The sequence below is a fragment of the Pristiophorus japonicus genome, chromosome 13 (genome assembly GCF_044704955.1).
Source record: "Pristiophorus japonicus isolate sPriJap1 chromosome 13, sPriJap1.hap1, whole genome shotgun sequence".
Taxonomy (NCBI): Eukaryota; Metazoa; Chordata; class Chondrichthyes; family Pristiophoridae; genus Pristiophorus; species Pristiophorus japonicus.
Window position 1 is genome coordinate 89,558,838 of NC_091989.1, and position 18,525 is coordinate 89,577,362.

General features: G+C 45.9%; 1 protein-coding gene across 1 annotated transcript in view; it reads left to right on the plus strand.

The window, feature by feature from the left end:
- Positions 1 to 7,652, plus strand: part of LOC139278685 (aspartate aminotransferase, mitochondrial-like) — a 50,791-nt gene extending 43,139 nt beyond the window's left edge. The window contains exons 9-10 of the mRNA XM_070897731.1: positions 613 to 763; positions 6,362 to 7,652. Of these exons, the coding sequence (XP_070753832.1) occupies positions 613 to 763; positions 6,362 to 6,484 (274 nt within the window). The 3' untranslated portion in view covers positions 6,485 to 7,652. The remainder of the gene's footprint in view (positions 1 to 612; positions 764 to 6,361) is intronic.
- The last annotated feature ends 10,873 nt before the right edge of the window (positions 7,653 to 18,525 follow it).

The window sequence follows — 18,525 nt, forward strand, 5'->3', positions numbered from 1 at the left end:
AGGTCACACCTGGAGTACTGCGTACAGTTTTAGTCTCTGTATTTAAGGAAGGATATATTTGCTTTGGAGGGTGTCCAGAGAAGGTTCACGAGGTGGATTCCAGAGATGAGGGGGTTGACTTACGAGGTTAGGTTGAGTAGGTTGGGCCTATACTCATTGGAGTTCAGAAGAATCAGAGGTGATCTTATTGAAACATATAAGATAATGAGGGGGCTCAACAAGGTGGATGCAGAGAGGCTATTTCCACTCATAGGGGAAACTAATACTAGGGGACATAGTCGCAGAATAAGGGGTTGCCCATTTAAAACTAAGATGAGGAGGAATTTCTTCTTTCAGAGGGTTGTAAATCTATGGAATTCTCTGCCCCAGAGAGCTGTGGAGGCTAGGTCATTGAATATATTTAAGGCGGAGATAGACAGATTATTGAGCGATAAGGAAGTAAAGGGTTATGGGGAGCGGGCAGGGAAGTGGAGCTGAGCCCATGATCAGATCAGCCATGATCTTATTCAATGGCGGAGCAGGCTCGAGGGACCAGGTGGCCTACTCCTGCTCCTATTTCTTATGTTTCTATGTTGTAGAGAATGATTCTTTCTTTGTTTTGCCCCTTGCCAGGCTAGAGGAGGTGAAGGGAATGGCAAACCGCATCATCAGTATGAGAGAGCAGCTGGTGTCCAACCTGAAAAAGGAAGGCTCAATCCATAACTGGCAGCACATCATCGACCAGATTGGGATGTTTTGTTACACAGGACTCAAACCAGAACAGGTAATAATTCTAAGACAGCTCTTCAATCGCAGGAGTAATCTTCAACGATATCTAATATGTCCTTACTATACAGTATAAATGCACTTAAGACCCATACTTGACAGGTCACTCTGTGACCAGTAAACTTTATTCGCCAGCACTGAAATGGAGAAGATAGGTGGAGCTTCCCCTTTTATACCTGAAAGTCCAGGTTAGAAGTGTCTCCCACAAGTTCACCACCTAGTGGTCAGTGTTCTCATAGTGTACAACTTAGGTCAGTTTATACATGGATTACAATGACAGTAGAATACATGACATCACCTTCCCCCCCCCCCCCACCCCCCCAAAGTCTTATTGGGATCACAGGTTAAGTCTCTCTGGTGGTTTACGCTCCCTTGTAGAGCGCCTGAGTTGGGGCTCTGGTTGTTGGGCGCTGGCCTGACTGTCTGCTTTTGCGGTGCCTCAGGCCTGTCCGGACTGCCCACAGTGACTGGGCTCTCCTCCACTTGGTTCCGGTGTTCGGTCACCTGTGGTGGAGTGAACTCTACATCGTGTTCTTCCTCTGCTTCTTCTATGGGGTCGCTGAACCTCCTTTTTGTTTGATCCACGTGTTTGCGGCAGATTTATCCATTGGTAAGTTTAACTACCAGAATCCTATTCCCCTCTTTGGCAATCACAGTAACTGCGAGCCATTTGGGCCCTGCAGCGTAGTTGAGGACAAAGACAGGGTCATTGACATCAATACATCGCGCCCTCGCATTCCCACCATGGTAGTCACATTGTGACTGGCGCCTGCTCTCAACAATTTCTTTCATGGTGGGGTGTATAAGGGATAACCTGGTTTTGAGCGTCCTTTTCATTAGCAGCTCTGCGGGCGGAACCCCTGTGAGCGAGTGTGGTCGGGATCTATTGGCCAACAGGAGGCGTGATAAGCGGCTTTTTGGGAAACCCCCTTGGATTCTGAGCATCCCCTGTTTGATTATCTGCACTGCTCGTTCCGCCTGGCCGTTTGAGGCCGGCTTGAACGGTGCCGTTCTGACATGGTTGATACCATTTCCTGCCGTGAAGTCCTGGAATTCAATGCTTGGAAAGCACGGGCCATTGTCGCTGACCAAGACGTCCGGTAGACCATGGGTGGTGAACATTGCCCGTAGACTTTCTACCGTGGCAGAGGATGTGCTTGAATTGAGAATGTCACACTCGATCCATTTGGAGTAGGCGTCTACTACAACCAAAAACATTTTTCCCATGAAAGGACCTGCGTAGTCCACATGGATGACGGGCCAGGACATGGGGCTAAGGGGGGGCTTCCCTGGGTGCATTGCCCAGCTGGGCACAGGTGTTGCACCTGCGAACACAAAGTTCCAGGTCTGCATCTATCCCTGGCCACCAAACGTGTGACCTGGCAATTGCCTTCATCATGACAATGCCCGGGTGCTCGATCTTCAATCGCAGGAGTAATCTTCAACAATCTTCTGTGACATTGATAGCAGGTTACCCAGGGCACGGGCACGGGCTGGGGGGATGGGGGGGAGCATTCGAACAGGGAACATAGCATAGGCCCATTCCATGTGTCACACAGGTGGGCAGAGGACCATGGAGCTGGGGAGGCAAGCAGTCGGACATGGAAGCTGGAGGTCCAAGTTGAATCGAGATGGAATGCCGACTATTCCTGTCCTCTGGGGATTGGGGCGGGTAGAAGTGTTAATGGAGCTGAGGCTGGGCAGTGGAGACATTCCTGGGACTGAGATCAGAAGTAGAAGCATGGGATTGAGGCTGAGACAGAGCCCAGGGCGAGTACCAGTTCTGTGTAATGTTTCTTATATGTGTGCTATTATTCAACTATGCATTCTCCCCAAACTTCAGATCCCCCAGAGGAACAGCAGTAGGTGGGGGGGGTCAGGTTTATATTTTGTATACATTCAATGGAAAATCCATAGTCTTTTTGTTCTTGGGATGAGGGCAACATTGGCAAGACCACATTTAGTTGCCCTGAGTTATTACTTTACAACTTAGCGGCTTGCACTTGGCCACTTCAGTGCGACTGGAGCCAGGTGTGGATCAGACTGGGCAGAGGTGGCATGGTTGTTTTCCTTGGATCATTTGGGTTTTCACAACAATCCAGTAGATTAGTCATTTTTCCTGGTGCCAACTCACAAATTATTAAGTTTCTTGAATTCAGATTTTGCAACTTGCTGTGGTGGGATTTGACTCTGGGCATCAGTCCTGTACCATAACCACAATACTTAAACATCTTGCACGTAGCTCGTACTTCCTGTGTCACGATTTTGAGTCACCTTAACATTTAACATTGTAAATACATATGTAAATATTTATGATAGAAATCCATATTAGACATTAGTGACAAAACACTAAATATTTCACTGTCAGATTGTTGAACCAATCAAATCACTCAGAATGCTGGATATTTGTACCTCTACATCTGGACAGAGGTGACGACCACCTCTCTACATCCTGAGCATGGGCAGTCCGCATCCTGAATGTGTGCAGTTTGCAGAATTTCTCGGTGCAATCTGTGCATCGTCTGGACTTGATGTGCCCTGGATCTTGTGGTCAACTGAGGGTTTCTTTACCTTTTCCAAAAGGCTTTCAAACAAAACCCGGGTTTGGATTTTCAAAGCTTTATTTCAGGAAAATAGAAACATTTCTATATTAACAATTGCTATGAATTCCGTACAAACTGCACCTGTGATTTTCTGTGGGGGGGGTGAATGCCTGAGGGTCCAAAGGGAGTTGTGACTGGCCGGGGACAAAAGCTGAAGGTTGCTGCCTAATCGGTATGGGGCTGAGGGCAGTTTGGCTCATTCTCCTCAGCTCTCCTCCTCCACAAGGCTGCTAGACTAAGCACCCTGTAATGTAGACCTCACCTGCTCTGAAACTCCATCCCCAGGCCTGCTGGACCACAGGCCTCTCTCCGTGTGACACCTCTCCCTACTTCCAGGATCCATGCCCCTACTCAATGCTCACAAACCCCTAGACCACACTCCTCCCGCTCCTCTCTGATCCCAGAACTAGTTACAAACACGAGGAGCTCCATCCCAAATTCTCCCAGATCGCAGGAGTACTTTCCCAGTGTTTGCAGAATTTATTCCAAGCTCATCTCTTGAGTTTGGAAGATTATGGGGTGATCTCATCAAGGAATTTAAAATGATAAAAAAACTGGGTTGGGTAGCTACAAGGAAACTATTTCCTCTGGTGGGAGAATCCAGAAAATGTTTTAAAATACAGCTAGGACATTTAGGGGTGAAAACAGGAAGCACTTTATCCGCACAAAAGGTAGTGAAAATTTGGAACTTGCTCCCCAAAAGGCTGTGGTCAGTTTAAAATTTTCCACGGCTACGATCGATAGATATTTGACATAAAAACAGAAAATGCTGGAAATATTCAGCAGGTCAGGCAGCATCTGTGGAGGGAGGATCAGAGTTAACGTTTCGGGTCGATGACTCTTCGTCAGAACTGGAAAAGTTAGAGATGTAACAGATTTTAAGCAAGTGTGTGGGCGGTGAGGGGGGCAGGGAAAGAGGGAAGGGGAGGGAAGAACAAAAGGGAAGGTCTGTGATAGGGTGGAAGGCAGGAGAGATTAAAAGACAAAAGGGATGATGGTGCGAGGCAAAAGGAGATGGTAATGGGACACAGTAAGAAACAAAAGTTGAGACTGGAAGAGGTGTAAATGGGAATGGCAGAATCGACAGCTGCCATGTGAAAGAGAAAAAAAATTAGGTTATGGTCTGAAATTATTGAACTCGATGTTGAGTCCAGAAGGCTGTAAAGTGCCTAATCGAAAGATGAGGTGCTGTTCCTCGAGCTTACGTTGAGCTTCGTTGGAACAGTGTCGGAGACAGAGGTCAGAGAGGTCAGAGTGGGAGTGGAGCCGGGGAATTAAAGTGACGCTAAATATTTGTTGGGTAAAGGAATCAAGGGATATGGAACCAAGGCGGGTAAATGGAGTTGAGATACAGATCAGCCATGATCTAATTGAATGATGGAACAGGTTCGAGGGCCTGAATGACCAACTCTTATTCCTATGTTCCTGTGATCCTATCTGCTGTTACAGTTGCCAACCCTCCAGGATTGCCCTGGAGTCTCCAGGAATTGAAGCCTAATTTCTGGGACACTGCTGCTGGCAAATCAGGAGGAAAAAAACAGCAGAATTATCGTGGCTCTGTTAAAATTATTTTTGAAAACTTCTGTCAACTAGTTCTAAAATATCGGACATGAGGGGGCAAAAAAGACTGTTTGATTGACAGTCAGGAATCATCCAATTGGGTAATGAACAGTCTATTTATTGTCGTGGGAAGGTCGTGCACCGCGAGGGTGACGTGTCGGGCAACCAATGGCAGGAGAGTGGGGGTTGGGGGCATTGGAGGCAATAATGACACCTCCAGGAATATGTCCAACCAGATTAAAAGGGTCAGAGTGCTGTGTTTGCAGAATGCATCATCATCATCATCATCATAGGCAGTCCCTCGGGATCAAGGAAGCCTTGCTTCCACTCTTAGCAGGAGTTCTTAGGTGGCTGAACAGTCCAATACGAGAACCACAGTCTCTGTCATAGGTGGGACAGATAGTCGTTGAGGGAAAGGGTGGGCAGGGAGCCTCCTTCCGCTGCCTGCGCTTGATTTCTGTATGGTCTCGGCGACGATACTCGAGGAGCTCAGCGCCCTCCCGAATGCACTTCCTCCACTTGGGGCGGTCTATGGCCAAGGACTCCCAGGTGTCAGTGGGGTTGTTGCACTTTATCAGGGAGGCTTTGAGGGTGTCCTTGTAACGTTTCCTCTGCCCACCTTTGGCTCGTTTGCCGTGGACAAGTTCCGAGTAGAGTGCTTGCTTTGGGAGTCTCGTGTCTGGCATTCGAACTATGTGGCCTGCCCAGTGGAGCTGATCAAGTCTGGTCAGTGCTTCAATGCTGGGGATGTTGGTCTAGACGAGGACGCTAATGTTGGTGCGTCTGTCCTCTCGGGATTTGCAGGATCTTGCGGAGACATCGTTGGTGGTATTTCTCCAGCGACTTGAGGTGTCTGTCCACGTCTCTGAGCCGTACAGGAGGGCGGGTTTTACTACAGCCCTGTAGACCATGAGCTTGTGACAGTTTTGAGAGACTGATCTTCAAACACTCTTTTCCTCAGACGGCTGAAGGCTGCACTGGCGTCTGGAGGCGGTGTTGGACCTCATCATCAATGCCTGCCCCTGTTGATAGGAGGCTCCCGAGATAGGGGAAGTAGTCCACGTTGTCCAGGGCCACGCCGTGGATCTTGATGTTTGGGGGGCAGTGCTGTGCGGCAAGGACAGGCTGGTGGAGGACCTTTGTCTTACTAATGTTTAGCGTAAGGCCCATGCTTTCATACGCCTCGGTGAATACATATGTCCTGGAGTTCAGCCTTGTGTGTGCACAGACGCAGGCTTGTTGCAGAGTGCTCTCTATGCAAGAAGGCATGACAGGAGTTTGAGTGACTCCCACTGTATGTAGTATTTAACTCTGTCACCTGGACTGAATTCATTTTGTAGAAATGTACAGGTACTTACAATTCTGTGTTTATTTTCCACTAATCCGTGGCATGGGTCAATGGAACTCAGTTGTCTCTTGTATCTTACTTGCAGGTAGAGCGTCTGACGAAGGAATTCTCCATTTACATGACTAAGGATGGCCGAATCTCTGTCGCCGGAATCACCTCTGCCAACGTGGGGTACCTTGCACACGGCATCCACAAAGTCTCCAAATAATCAGTCCGTGAAAGGGGGAAGCCTAGGGGTGGGGGAGTGGTGGGGGGGGTGGGGGGGGAAACCTCAGCTTTCAACCACAGCCAGAAACAGGAGTACTTGTACAGAGTGTGGCAGTGAGATACTGTAGTCTGTTACTGTGTGATGGACATTCATTGTAGAAATATCCAGTCTGAGGATGGGGGGGAAACCTTCCAACGTTTGTGGGGTTTTAAGTTATTTGAGCACATTGGGCTGGCCCACTGGGGCTGTCAACTCTCTCAGTAACTGCAGCTCAAAACTCCCCTCTGCAACCTATAAAACGAGATTTTTCATACCGTGTCTAAAGTCTGCTTTGTAAATGAACTGTGGCTGACTAAAGTATCGGCTTCTTACACTTTCTTGAAGACACGGGTTTGTACAGCTGAAACGGTTAAACGGTTCCCTGTGCTACTTTTCTACACTGAGCCCCCACACGCTGGGAATTCTCAGACCATATTTTCATAGCTCTCGGAGAGATTCGATCGTCCGTTTGTTTGTATTTGGCCTGCACTAATTCTGTTGTTACGCCTGCATTCTGCGCATTGCCAGAAGCTGCATAAACGGCGCCGTACAAGTTTAGATGCTGCCAGCAGTGAGTACTGCCTCTCTGCAGCTTACCTCATTCCACTGTGCTTTAATGGTGGGAAGTCTAAGCAGTGTAGAAGCAACGGTCGTGTGCTTTAAATCCAGTATTCTCCTGAGGCTGGGTGCTTGGCTTCCTTCCCTTCTGTTCTTAATTTGATATCTGTCTACGGGAAATGATTGAATGTTTCTCCTTCTGACCAGTCATTAGGAAATCCTTGTGATCATGCTCTGGGTGGGTCGTCTGGAACTGCCCCTTTCCAACAGACTCTTATGGTTATTTGTGTGGTCCAATGATTGTATTGAAGCGGGGGCGGGGGGAGGGCGGTTACAATTGGCTTAAGTGTTGTGTTCACCATTGCACTATTTTTAATGTTTGACCCCAAGAGGCAGCACAGTCAGGGACAGTACGAGAAGTTTGAAGAGCTGTTCCAGCTAGATGTTACAAGGCTGTGGTAGCAAGCTTAGGTTTGCTGCTAGTTGCTAAATTCTCTTAAGAACTATTGTCTTATAAACCTGTACTCAACAGCTCAATTAAATGGCTAAATAAATTCACAATTGTACTTTATTTCTCTGTGTTCCTTGCATATTCTGTATAATCCATGTGTGACTACTTGCTGTTACTGATGATTAAATGTTGTATGACAATGGAGATAGACGTCAGGACATTACTCACTCTTTGAAGCATTCTCTTTCACCACATCCTACAAAACTGAAAAAGGAAGCAAAACTGAGTTGAGGACAGTCTCCGTTCAATCTAAAGTATACAAGGAAAAATGACACATTTTCAGTCCAAGACTCTCCATATTGAGTAATTTCTCCCAGCCCGCAGAGCTCAGTGGGACCTATTGAATTGAGCAGCCAGTTGCGGTAGCTGGAAATTGAATTGCAACACCATTTAAATGTTCAACTATCATGTATGTATTTGGACAGTGTCAGAAAGTTATTCAACCAGAGCCCAGTTCTGTCCGCTTGATGTTCATGTGTGCACACTTTATAGCAAAGGTCACGAGTCAGAGGGGTCAGCCATAGCCTCTGAGTCAGAGGGTTGTGGGTTAAACTCCCATTCCAGAGACTTGGGCACATAATCCAGTCTGACACTCCAGTGCCGACAGAGGTGCTTTCTTTCAGACTGAGGGCCCATCTGCCCTCCCCATTCCGGGGCATTCACCCCAGTGTCCAGCCAATATTTATCCCTCAACCAACATCACTACAACAGATTATCTGGTCAACATCACATTGCTGTTTGTGGGAGCTTGCTGTGTACAATTTAGCAGCTGCGTTTCCTACACTGCCTATGTTGATTCCTGCATCAACAGTGACTACACTTCAAAGTTACTTACTTGGCTGTAAACCACTTTGGGACGGCCTGAGGGCATGAAAGGTGGCGTATAAATGTAAGTCATTTAATTAGCATTCGGAGTGACACTGCTTGTTTTTTTTTAGATCAGCTGACTTGACACAGAACATCCTGGCCTGTATAATTTGGTACTGCACTGGAGCAGTTACCCACCGAACCATTATGGAAACCTTTGACCCAACCCCTCTTTATAGTTTGCTGTCTGAGTATAGGAATGTGATCTTTTCCTGCAGTTTGTTATGTTTGTACACTAGACATAGGACAGACCACTCCCATAAGAATTAGGAGCAGGAGTAGGCCAGTCTGCCCCTCAAGCCTGCTCCACCATTCAATAAGATCTTCTACCTCAACTCCACTTTCCCGCCTGATTCCCATATCTTTTGATTCCCTTAATATCCCAAAATCTATCGATCTCTGTCTTGAACATACTCAAAAGACTGAGCCTCCACAGCCCTCTGGGGTAGAGAATTCCAAAGATGCACCACCCTCTGATTGAAGAGGTTTCTGCTCATCTCAGTCCTAAATGGCCGACCCCTTATTCTGCAACCTTGACCCCTGGTTCTAGACTCCCCAGCCAGGGGAAACATCCTCCCTGCATCTACCCTGTCAAGCCCTGTAAGAATTTTGTATGTCTCAATGAGATCACCTCTCATTCTTCTAAACTCTAGAGAATATAGGCCTAGTCTACTCAACCTCACCTCATAGGACAATCGCCCCATCCCAGGAATCAGTCTGGTGAACCTTTGTTGCACTCCCTCTATGGCAAGTATGTCCTTAGGTAAGGAGACCGACACTGTAGTCCAGGTGTGGTCTCACCAGGGTTCTATATAATTGCAGTAAGACGTCTTTACTCTTATACTCAAATCCTCTGGTAATAAAGGCCAACATACCATTTGCTTTCTTAATTACTTGCTGTACCTGCATGCTAACTTTCAGTGATTCATGTACAAGGACACCCAGGTCCCTCTGAACACCAAGATTTCCCAATCTCTCACCATTTAAAAAATACTCTTTTTCTATTTTTCCTACCAAAGTGGATAACTTCACATTTCTCCACATTATATTCTATTTGCCATGTCCTTTCCCACTCACTCAGCCTGTCTATATCCCCTTGAAGTCTCTCTGCATCCTCCTCACAACTTACATTCCCACCTAGCTTTGTATCATCAGCAAATTTGGATATATTACATTTGGTCACCTCATCCAGATCATTGATATAGATTGTGAATAGCTGGGGGCCCAAGCACCGATCCTTGCGGCACCCCACTAGTTACAGCCTGCCAACCCGAAAATTACACGTTTATTCCTACTCGCTGTTTTCTGACCGTTAACCAATCCTCAATCCATGGAAGTATATTACCCCCAATCCCATGAGCCCTAATTTTGTTCAATAACCTCTTGTGGGGCATCTTATCGAATGCCTTCTGAAAATACAAATACACATCCACTGGTTCCCTCATATCCTGCTAGTTACAACCTCAAAAAACAAACAGATTTGTCAAACATGATGGGTGGGAAAGCAAACTGAGGATGACACAAAAAATCTGCAAAGGGATATAACAGGCTAAGTGAGTGGGCAAATATTTGGCAGATGGAGTATAATGTGGGAAAGTGTGAGGTTATCCACTTTGGCAGGAAGAATAAAAAAGTACATGATTATTTAAATAGAGAGAAATTACAAAGTGCTGCAGTACAGAGGGACCTGGGGGTCCTTGTGCATGAAACACAAAAAGTGAGTATGCAGGCACAGCAAGTAATCAGGAAGGCAAATGGAATGTTGGCATTTATTGCAAGGGGGATGGAGTATAAAAGCAGAGAAGTCCTGCTGCAACTGTACAGGGTATTGGTGAGGCCTCATCTAGAGTACTGCGTACAGTTTTGGTCTCCTTATTTAAGGAGGGATATACTTGCATTGGAGACAGTTCAGAGACGGTTCACTAGGTTGATTCCTGAGATGAAGGGGTTGACTTATGAAGAAAAGTTGGGCCTATACTCATTGGAGTTTAGAAGAATGTGAGATGATCTTTTTGAAACATGTAAGATTCTGAGGGGGTTCGACAAGATAGATACAGAGAGGATGTTTCCCTTCCTGGGGAAATCTAGAGCTAGGGGGCATAGTTTCAGAATAAGAGGTCGCCCGTTTAGAACTGAGATGAGGAGGAATTTCTTCTCTGGGGTCGTAAATCTGTGGAATTCTCTGCCCCAGAGAGCTGTGGAGGCTGGGTCATTGAATATATTTAAAGTGGAGATAGACAGATGTTTTAGCGATAAGGGAGTGAAGGGTTATGGGGAGCGGGCAGGGAAGTAGAGTTGAGGCCAGGATCATATCAGCCATGATCTTAATGAATGGTGGAGCAGGCTCGAGGGGCCAAATGGCCGACTCCTGCTCCTATTTCTTACATTTTTATGATTTCCCTTTCATAAATCCGTGTTGACTCTGCCCAATCCTATTATTTTCTCAGTGCCCTGCTACCATGTCCTTAATAATAGATTCTAGCAATTTCCCTACTACTGATGCCAGGCTAACTCTCCCTCCTTTAAATCGTGGGGTTACATTTGCTACCTTCCAATCTGTGGGAGCCGTTCTAGAATCTATGGAATTTTGGAAGATGACAACCAATGCATCCATTATCTCTATAGTCACCTCTTTCAAAACCCTCTGATGTCGGCCATCAGATCCAGGGTATTTATCAGCTTTCAGTCCTATTAATTTCTCTAGTACTATTTTTCTTTACTAATACTAATTTCTTTCAGTTGCTCATTCTCACTAGACCCTTAGTTCTCCACTATTTCCGGGAGGTTTTTTGCATCTTCTTCCGTGAAGTATTTGTTTAATTTCTCTGCCATTTCCTTATTCCCCATTATTATTTCTCCTGTCTCAGCTTGTAGGGAACTCACATTTACTTTCGCTGATCTTTTTCCTTTTTACATAGCTATAGAAGCTTTTACAGCCTGTTACTATGTCTCTCGCTAGTTTACTCTCGTATTCTATTTTCCTTTTTTTAAATCAATTTCTTGGTCCTACTTTGCTGAATTCTAAAATCCTCCCAATTCTCAGGCTTACTGCTCTTTTTGGCAACATTATAAGCCTCTTCCTTTGATTTAATACTATTTTAACTTCTCTTGTCAGCCACGGTTGGATCACTTTTCCTGTGGGGTTTTTGTACCTTAAAGAAATGTATGTTTGTTGTAATTATGTATTAATTCTTGTCTACCGTCATAGCTTTTAATGTAGTTTCCCAATCTATCTTGACCAACTTGCCCCTCATACCTATGTAGTTTGCTTTGTTTAGATTTAAAACCCTAGTTTCGGATTTAACAAAATCACTTTCAAACTTAATATAAAATTATTTCATATTATGGTCACTTTTCCCCAAGGGCCCCTTCACTTCAAGGTTATTAATTAACCCTTTCTCGTTGCACAATACTAGACCTGAAATAGCCTGTTCCCTAGTTGATTCCTCAACATACTGATCTAGAAAACCATCTTGTATACATTCCATGAATTCGTCCTCTACACTATTACTGCAGATTTGGTTTGCCCAGTCTATATGTAGATTAGTTTCCATGATTACTGTATTACCCTTGTTACATGTGCCTTTAATTTCCTGATTTATACTCTGCCCTACATTACAACGACTGTTCGGGGGGCCTATAAACAACTCCCACCAATGTTTTCTGCCCCTTGCTATTTCTTAGCTCCACCCAAACTGATTCTACTACTTGATTTTACGAGCTAAGATCCTTTCTCTACTTTATTATCAGGACTACACTGCCTCATTTTCCATTTTACCCATCTCTTCTAAAAGTTAAGTATCCTGAAATATTTTGTTCCCAATTCAAATATATTGCCTTTAGCTTTTACTTTTTTCTATTTTCTCTGATGTCACCTTAGTCAGTGATGCCCTATTACCTTTGTTACTCTCTCTGTCCCTTCCTGACCCACTCTGCTTATTTTTATCCAAAACTGCTAGTTATTCGATTTGCCAGGACACTGGTTCCAACACTGTTCAAGTGCAGCCCGTCCCAACAGATCAGCTCTTTCCCCAGTACTGGTGCCAGTGTCCCATGAAGAAAACCCCTGCCTCCCACACCTTGAGCCACGCATTATCTTTTGAGGTTCTGCTTTTTCATTTGGACCCTAAATCCTCAAACTCTCTCAGCAGAACCTCATTCCTGGTTCTACCTATGACGTTGGTTCTTAGGTGGACCACATGGTATATATCAACGATTTAGATTTGAATATAGGGAGTATGATTAAGATGTTTGCAGATGACACTAAAATTGGCTGTGTGGTTGATAATAAAGAGGAAAGTCATGGGCTGTAGGAGGATATCAATCTACTGGTCAGGTGGGCAGAGCAGTGGCAAATGGAATTTAATTCAGAGAAGCGTGAGGGAGGGCTAATAAGGAAAGAATATACACATTAAGCGGTAGGCCACTTAATAGTGTAGATGAACAAAGGGACTTTGGAGTGCTTGTCCACAGATCCCTGAAAGTAGCAAGCCAGGTGGTTAAGACATACGGAATGCTTGCCTTTATTGGCCAAGGCATAGAATATAAGAGCAGGGAGGTTATGCTTAAATTGTATAATACTTTGGTTGGGCCACAGCTGGACTACTGCGTGCAGTTCTGGTCGTCGTATTATAGGAAGGATGTGATTGCACTAGAGAGAGTGCAGAGGAGATTTACTAGGATGCTGCCTGGAATGGAGAATCTTAGTTATGAGGACAGATTGGATAGGCTGGGTTTGTTCTCATTGGAATCGAGGAGGTTGAGAGGAGACCTCATCAAGGTGTACAAAATATTGAGAGGCCTGGACATAGTGGATAGTAAGGGTCTATTTCCATTGGTGGAGGGGTCTATTAGGGGACATAGTTGTAAGATGGGTAGTGGAAGGTTTAGAGGGGATTTGAGGGGAGGGCTTCTTTACGCAGAGGGTTGTGGGGATCTGGAACTCGTTGCTTGGAAGAGTGGTGGATGCAGAAACCCTCACCACTTTTAAGAGATGGTTGGATGGGCACTTAAAGTGCAGTAACCTGCAGGGTTACGGACCTAGAGCTGGTAATTGGGATTAGACTGGATGACCCATTGTTGGATGACGCAAATATAATGGTAAGTACTGCAGGGAATAGAATACGGCCAGGGTGATCTCCTGGACTAGTTTCGATCACCTGGATGGGTCAGAGAGGAATTTTCCCAGATTTTTTCTCCTTAAATTGGCCTGGGTTTTATCTGTTTTTTGCCTCTCCCAGGAGATCACATGGCTCTGCTTGGGGTGGAGCGTAGAACATTTCAGTATAACGGGTGTTGCAGTTGTGTGAGGCGGACCGGTTGGGCTGGGTGCTCTTTGCCTTTCTGTCGTTGTTCATAGGTTTATATGTAACCTTTAGGGCTGCTGACCGAGGGCCGTGCAGCTCTTTGTCGGCCGGCGCAGACACGATGGGCCGGAATGGCCTCTTTCTGCGCTGTAAATTTCTATGTTACTGCAATGCTCCGGGATCACAATACTCTCCACAAACTCACATGCTGCAGTTGCAGCACACCACCTGCACTGCCATCCCTATATGACCGTGTTCTATTTAATTAAATGTAATTACATTTGTATTTAAGTAATTTAGTTTACAGTTTAGTTCCTCGACTAAATTGATCTAGATTAAGTTATGGGTAATTAAATTAAATATGTACCTGTAACACAAAGCACTACAAGTAGTGTGGGCAAACAGCAGCAGCTCCTTCCCCTTCTCCGAATTCCCACTCTTTCCAAATTCCAAAATAAAACACTCTCTTTAAGTCGCTCCATTTAAGACTGCTCTGTGCAGACCACTAATCATACAATGGCCTAGCAATAGTGCCACCTTGTGGATGCTGCCAGCGGATTAGCCATCACCGCCCCTCTCCAGATCTCCCTCCAGAATATCCGTTCACTTGTGAACAAGGCCCTTGTCATCCATGAGCTTATAGCGGATGATGGCCTTGACAGAACTTGGCTGAGGGGTGATGATACTTCCACCACCCCCGCCTTATGAAGCCTCCCCGCCCGGTTATACCTTCCACAACGTTCCCCACCCAGACCCCCGTGGTGGCGGTGCAGCTCTTATCACCAAATTACACCTTGGTCTGTCCCCCGACTCCGCCGGTATCTTCTCCTCCTCTGAGCATCTCACCTTGTTCCACCCCCTCACTTCTGATTTAAAATCATTGTACTCGACTGCCCAAGTTTCTCACCAAGATATCTTCACTGCTTTCCTCCCTTTGCCTCTGCACCAAGCGACTTCTCATCCTCAGTGATTGCATCTCAAATCATCATGTTCTCCCTCCCTCCTCTGAGTTCACTGCCCTCCTATCCTCCCTTAATCTCTCCTTCCAGATAAACTCCCCTACCCATAATCACGGCCACCCCTCGATCTTGCTATCTCACGTGGCCTCTCTGCTCCCATTGTGTCGATCACAGATATGGCCATCTCTGATCACTTCCTTTTATACCTCTCCACCCACATTCCCCTTCCCTTACCAACCCCACTTTCTTCTGTGTCTTCCCCTGGAAAAAACTCTCCCCTAAGTCGCTGAAAACTGCACTTTCAAAATCTCATCTGTCTCGGCTTCGGCTCTTCCATTCACCGACATTTCTGCAGCTACCAATCTGCTCAACCACCACCTTTGATGCCCTAGTCTCCATTAAAACCATTACTCTCTCTCTCACCCTGGCTCTTAGTCCTGGTACAGCCCCCATTTCCACTCCCTGAAGACACAGATTTGAACGGATGTGGCAGACAACAGGTTTCGCCATTCACCGCCAGATCTGGCTGGACCACACAAAGCACTATTGGGTCCTGCACTCCTCTGCCCAAACTGCTCACTATTCCAGGATCATACTTGAATGCAAAGATAACCCCTCGCTATTGTTCTGCACTACAAACCCCTCGCCCCTGCCTCCTCCACCCTCACCTCCGACATTAAGCCCACCGTGTTATGTAATCTGAGATCACAACCAATGTCGTCTCACAGGACACCAAACTTGTTAACTCGACCACCTGGCAGCAGGAGGAATCCAAGCAAATCGAACGGCCCTCTCCAGGACCAAAGAAAACTATATGTAGGCCCAACCATCCGAAAATGCCAACTTAACATCAAAGGCATCGCTCGGTCAAAATGCGAAACATAGAAACATAGAAAATAGGTGCAGGAGTAGGCCATTTGGCCCTTCGAGCCTGCACCGCCAATTAATAAGATCATGGCTGATCATTCCCTCAGTACCCCTTTCCTGCTTTCTCTCCATACCCCTTGATCCCCTTAACCGTAAGGGCCATATCTAACTTCCTCTTGAATATATCCAATGAACTGGCATCAACAACTCTCTGCGGCAGAGAATTCCACAGGTTAACAACTCTCTGAGTGAAGAAGTTTCTCCTCATCTCAGTCCTAAATGGCTTACCCCTTATCCTAAGACTATGTCCCCTGGTTCTGGACTTCCCCAACATCGGGAACATTCTTCCCGCATCTAACCTGTCCAGACCCGTCAGAATCTTATACGTTTCTATGAGATCCTCTCATCCTTCTAAACTCCAGTGAATAAAGTCCAGTTGATCCAGTCTCTTGTCATATGACAGTCCAGCCATCCCTGGAATCAGTCTGGTAAACCTTCGCTGCACTCCCTCAATAGCAAGAATGTCCTTCCTCAGATTAGGAGACCAAAACTGAACACAATATTCCAGGTGAGGCCTCACTAAGGCCCTGTACAACTGTAGTAAGACCTCCCTGCTCCTGTACTCAAATCCCCTAGCTATGAAATACCTCAAAAGGTTACTGAAGAAACATAGCGTCAATGTTCTGGTGCTTCGAGCACATCCACCAGTTCGACACAAGAGGAGGGATCACAGGTTTTGACCTAATCACTTTCAATAACCATCCCAAATATGGCCTGACGTGCTGTGCTAAACAGGCATTGAAGGCAGCACTGAGCTTGAGCATACCAGTATTGCCAGAGTTTTCACTACAGCAATACGCGTAGAAGAGCTAACAATCTCCAATGTCTAGAAACCACCACTCGTACAGTGGCCTGACCTACCGCTCCCTCCTAGTCAACATCCATCCATCCATCTCGGAGACTTTAATAACCACCACACAATGTGGGACTATGCAGACGCCAACTATAATGGAGAAGCAATTGTACAGTGGGCTTCACTAGAGAACGAATTCCTCCTTTTTGATGCCAAAGATCGAGGTATGTTTCGTTCGTCAATGTGGTAGAAAGAATATAACCCAAACATATGTTTCCTCTCTAAAGACAGCAAAGGAAACCCAATAATCGCCCCAGAACCAATCTCGATGACTTCCCTAAATGTCAACACAGGCCCTCAATCATCAACGTCGGCATTGAAATTCCTATCATTGCATCTACACCAGAACCATGATGGAACTTCAGAAAAGCAGACTGGGAAACCTTCCAACGGTCGGTTGACACCAACATCAGGTGGATTCCTCCAACCACCAATGCCTTCAACAGATTTATAGGCATTATTAAAGTTGCCGCAAAACGCAGTGTACCTCAAGGGTTTAGAAAGACATATATTCCTTGTTGGATGGAAGAAAGCGAGGCTCTCTACCAGGAGTACTCGCTGAACAAAAACCCAGCCACAACCACCGCAAAGTTGGAGTCCTTGAACTCGGCGAGACGTGAAAGGTGGAGGAGCCTTGTGGAGAATTCTAACTTCACTCACTCCAGCAGGAAAGCCTGGGTCCTGCTCTGTCAACTTGGTGGAGCAAACCCCGCCTATAAATACAGGATGACCCATCAGAGCAGACCCCATTGCATCCCAGCTCTGGTCGACAAAGAATTTCGAGATCTGGTGAGGCAGCAGCTTTCAACAAACTTGATGGCGGCACGAAGATCATCAACTGTGTCTGATCCATTCACCTTGGACAGACTAAATGCAGCCCTGTCTACAACCAAATCGGGAAAAGCTGCTGGTCCAGATGGTGTTTAGCCAGAATTCTTAAAAGCACTGGGATCCAAAGCGAAGAGATGTTTGGCCTCCGTCTTCTTTGAGGTGCTGGTAACTGGTAAAATTCCACCTATTTGGAGGGAGACTAAAATAATTGCCCTTCTGAAGTAGGGGAAGAACGGTTGTGAAGCCTCCAGCTACCACCCAATCTCACTTTGCACTTGTTGTAAAGTGCTGGAGAGGCTGCTACTCCACAGACTAGCCCTCATCATTGAGTCAACCATCCCTAAGCAGCAAGCAGGCTTCCGGAGCGGCCGTAGCTGCTGCAACCAAGTGGTAGCTTCAACAACGCACATCAAAGCAAGCTTCCAGCACCAGTTCAAGACCACCATAGGTTGGGAACTAAATGTTTCAGGGAACTTGATGTTTCGAAAAGACAGGAGGGGTAGCTTGATAATAAAACATGACATAAGGATAGTAGAGAGAAAGGACCTCGGCTCTGAAGATCTGGAAGTAGAATAATATGGGTGGAGATAAGAAATAACAAGGGGCAGAAAACACTGATGGGAGTAGTATATAGGCCCCTTAACAGTAGCTATACCATTGGACAGAATATTAATCAAGAGATAGTAGGAGCTTGGAAGCAAAGGTAATGCAATAATTGTGGGGACTTTAATCTTCATATAGACTGGACAAATCAAATTGGCAAAGGTAGTCAGGAGGATGAGTTCATAGAATGCATTTGGGACAGTTTCCTCGAACAATACGTAATGGAACCAACCAGGGAACAGGCTATTTTAGGTTTGTGTAATGAGACAGGGTTAATTAGCAATCTCACAGTAAAGAATCCTCTGGGGCAGAGTGATCATAATATGATGGAATTTCACATTAAGTTTGGGAGTGAATTGCCTAAGTCCAAAACTAGAGTCTAGGGGCTAGAACCTCCACTTTGTTTGCATACTTAACGCCCATTTTACCGCTGAAATTACGTATAACGCCCATATATAGCCCATTTTGGCACAAAATGGAAACTGACGGGCATTTTTCAAAAACTTATCGGCAAGCGTTACTTTCCCCATATGCTTAATGCCGGGGGAAAAAATTTACCGCCCACCCACATTTTTTGGGCGGAATGA